At 65.3% G+C, this 3,883-nt stretch overlaps 1 protein-coding gene across 1 annotated transcript; it reads left to right on the plus strand.

The window, feature by feature from the left end:
• Positions 1 to 24: 24 nt before the first annotated feature.
• On the plus strand, positions 25 to 3,782 carry SYTL1 (synaptotagmin like 1). Its single transcript, XM_042834603.1, has 10 exons — positions 25 to 152; positions 1,122 to 1,267; positions 1,763 to 1,865; positions 1,948 to 1,987; positions 2,055 to 2,148; positions 2,263 to 2,357; positions 2,900 to 3,007; positions 3,091 to 3,257; positions 3,331 to 3,433; positions 3,528 to 3,782. The coding sequence occupies exons 1-10, from the start codon at positions 25 to 27 to the stop codon at positions 3,780 to 3,782; spliced, it is 1,239 nt and encodes a 412-aa protein (XP_042690537.1).
• Positions 3,783 to 3,883: the final 101 nt, after the last annotated feature.

The raw sequence follows: 3,883 nt of genomic DNA on the forward strand, positions 1-3,883 counted from the left end.
CCCCCCCCCGAGCCCGCAGCACCCATGGAGCTGGAGCCGGGACCCGAGGCGCTGCTGGACCTCAGCTTCCTGACCGAGGCGGAGCGCTGCGCCATCGCCGAGGTGCTGCACCGCGATGCTCTGCTGCGCCGCGCAGAGGAGGGTCGAGTGAGGTGGGACCCCCAGGGCCACCCGTGGGCAGCGACAGACGCGGGGTCAGCCCGGGGGGGGTGGGGGTCTCGAACACAGTGGGAGATGGCTGCTGTCCCCAGCCTGGGCCACCTCCCCCAGCCTGATCTATGTCCCCTCAACCTCGTCTGTATCCCCAGCACGATCCACGTCCCCAGCTTGGTCCCTGTGTCCAAGTCTGATCTGTGTGTCCCCAACCTGATCCGTGTCCCCTGCCTGGTCTATGATGTCCCTTCAACCTCACCTCCCCCGTTCTGATCTGTCACCGACTTTTGTCCCCCACCTGGTCCACGTCCCAAACTTTATGTCCCAACATGGTCTGTGTCCCTTCACCCTCATCTGTCTGATCTCTGTCCCCAGCCTGATTAATGTCCCCCACCCATGCCATGTCCCAACCTGGTCTCTGTCCCCTAAACCTCATCCCTTCCCTCCCCACCTCCAGTCTGATCCATGTCCCCAACCTGGTCTGTGTCCCCAATCTCATCCATGTTCCTGACCTGATCTGTGACCCCAACATGATCTGTGTCCCCTCAACCTGGTCCATGACGTCTCCTCAACCTCATCCATGTTCCCCCAGTCTATGTTCCCACCCTGCTCTATGTCCCCTCATCTGCGTCCCCTCCCCAGTCTGCTCCGTGTCCCCAACCTGATCTGTGTCCCATCAACCAGGTCTGTGTCCCCCACTTGATCCACGTTCCCCACCTTGGTCTGTGTCCCCAACCTGACCCGTGTCCCCAGCCTGGTCCTGGTCCACGTCCCCTCAACCTCATCTGTGCCCCCCAATCTCATCTGCGTCCCCCACCCGGACCGTGTCCCCAACCTGATCTGTGTCCCCATCCCGATCCCTGCCCCCTTCCCTCCGCCGCCATGTGGGGCTGTGATGGACGAGGGGCGGCAGAGCGCGGGTTCCCCAGCGGCACCCAGAGCTGAGCGCCGCTCCCACGGCCGAGCAGCAAACTGCGCCAGTCCGTGTCGGACCCGATGCGCCTGCGGACCCTGACAGGGGAATGGTTCTGCCACGTCCGCGCCCAGCGCCACCGGAACCTGCTGGGATCCGACCTGGTCCGTGCGTCCATCCGGCGCAGGAGGCGGCCGTGGGGTATGGAGGGTGGGGAGGGGAGGGAGGGAGGGAATGGGGGATGGAGGGATGGATGGGGAAATGGAGGGATGGAGGGATGGATGGATGGATGGATGGAGGGATGGAGGGATGGAGGGATGGATGGATGGATGGATGGATGGATGGATGGAGGGATGGAGGGATGGAGGGATGGAGGGATGGATGGAGGGATGGAGGGATGGAGGGATGGATGGAGGGATGGAGGGATGGAGGGATGGATGGAGGGATGGAGGGATGGATGGATGGATGGAGGGATGGATGGAGGGATGGATGGAGGGATGGAGGGATGGATGGAGGGATGGGTGGAAGGATGGAATGGGGGATGGACGGATGAGTGCGGAAATGGAGGGATGGAGGCATGGATGGGGGATTGATGGATGGATGGGTGAAGGGACGGATGGATGGTGGGCAGGCAGATGGGTGGATGGGTGGGTGGCTACACGGCTGTCAGCCCACTGAGGTCCCCGCTGTCCCCAGGAGCAGCAGAGCTGGAGCGCAGGCTCAGCCAGGGTGAGCTGGAGGCCATCAGGGAGAAACTGCTGGAGGAGAAGGAGGATGAGGAGGGAGTGCGGGAGGAGAGGTGAGGTGAGGGCGGGCAGGGGGCTGCAGCCCAGTGCTGCTCCAGGGCAGCACCAAGATCTGCTGACCGCTTCTCCTCGCAGCCCCAGTGAGGATGGAGTCCTGGCAGCCACAGAGCCTCAGGTGGGTGCTGGGCTGGCACGCAGCGCTGTGCTGCTGGGCTCCACCTCACCCCCTGTGCCACCCACAGCCCAAAGCCACTGCCCCGGAAGGGACCACGGTGTCACCATCTCTGCAGCAGGGTGATGTCCCAGCAGGGGGACGGGACGGCTGCAGACAGCCAGGTGATGTGGGGCAGCAGGGAAAACCGATGGGGATTCAGGGAAAAATGGGACTTCCCTCTTCCTATATCCATTCCTTGCTGTGTTGGGACCCCCACCCACATGGTGCCCTCGCAGGTGACAGAACGGATGGGAGCCCCTTTGGCACCTCCAGTGTGGAGGAGGAGGAGGAGGAGCCCAGCCCTGCACACAGCAGTCCTGGTGTTGTACAGGTGGGGTGGGGGGCTGTGGGGGGCTGTGTGTGGTTGTGTGGGGTTGTGGGGACTGTATGGGGTTGAGTGGGGCTGTATGGGGCTGTGGGGGGCTGAGTGGGGCTGAGTGGAGTTTTGAGGCTTGTATGGGGCTGAGTGAGGCTGAGTGGGGTGGTGTGGGGCAGTGTGGGGCTGTGGGGTCTGCATTGGGCTGTGTGGGGCTGAGTGGGATGGAAGTAGGTTTGTGGGGTCTGTATGGGCTTGAGTGGGGCTGTAGGGGGGCTGAGTGGAGTGGTGTGGGGTTGTGAGGTCCGTATGTGGGGGCTGTGTGGGTCAGTGTGGGGTCTGTATGGGGCTATATGGGTCAATGTGGGGCTGTGTGGGGTCTGTATGGGGCTGTATGGGGCAGTTTGGGGTCTGTATGGGGCTGTATGGGGCAGTGTGGGGCAGCGTGCCCAAGCTGCTCACGGAGCAGCGTTCCCTGGGGCCCCACACCGTGGCTGCAGCCCTATGGATGCTCCCCCCGCCCGCCCCAGGCCGCCCCCTCTCCTTTTCCCCCGCAGAGCACGGAGCGCCCCCCGGACGGACGGACATCCCCGGCGGACAGCCGCGCTCCTCCAGGCGCCGCGCTCAGCAGCAGCTCCTCCATCTCCAGCCTCAACTCCTCCACGGTGCGTCGCGTTTTGGGTGCGGGTCCGTGCGGTTGCCGGCGCTCCAGACCCCCGTCGCTGATCCCCCCTTCGTCCCCCCGCAGCTGAGCGGCAGCCTGCTGAGCCTCTACAGCGACTGGGAGCTGCGCCGGGTGCCGGTGCGGGGCTGCGTTCAGTTCTCACTGCGTTACGAAGCGGCCGCTCAGGAGCTGCGGGTGCACGTGGTGCGGTGCCGGCATTTGGCCGAGGCCAAGAGGCAGCGCTCCGACCCGTGAGTGGGACCGCGACCCTCTGCGTGTCCCCCGGCCCCCCAACCCCACCAACGGCATCCCCGCCGGCCGCAGGTACATCAAGACCTACCTGCTGCCCGATAAATCCAACCGCAGCAAGCGCAAGACCTCGGTTCGGAAGCGGAGTTTGGACCCCGTCTTTAACGAGACCCTGAAGGTGCGTTTGGGGTCGGGGGGTCCCGCTGTGCCCCCCTCCCTCCCCACCCCGGTGGCACCGGCTTCTTTCCTCCCCCGCCCCCCCCCCCCCGCAGTACAACGTGCGCAAAGCGGAGCTGCGGGGCCGGACGCTGAACGTGTCGGTGTGGCACCACGACGCGTTGGGTCGGAACCTCTTCCTGGGGGAGGTGGAGGTCCGGCTGGGAGAGTGGGACTGGGCCAACACGCAGCCCGAGTGGTTCGACCTGCAGCCCCGCGTGAGTCCTTCGTGCAGCCCCATAGCCCTGCCCCCTCCCCACCCCATAGCTCCCCATAGGCCCGCTCCCTTCCCACCCCATAGCTCCCCATAGGCCCGCTCCCTTCCCACCCCATAGCTCCCCATAGGCCCGCTCCCTTCCCACCCCATAGCTCCCCACAGCCCTGCCCCCTCCCCACCCCATAGCTCCCCATA

This window comes from Centrocercus urophasianus, unplaced genomic scaffold (genome assembly GCF_019232065.1).
Source record: "Centrocercus urophasianus isolate 14NV4802_14NV808 unplaced genomic scaffold, USGS_Curo_1.0 seq_48, whole genome shotgun sequence".
NCBI lineage: Eukaryota > Metazoa > Chordata > Aves > Galliformes > Phasianidae > Centrocercus > Centrocercus urophasianus.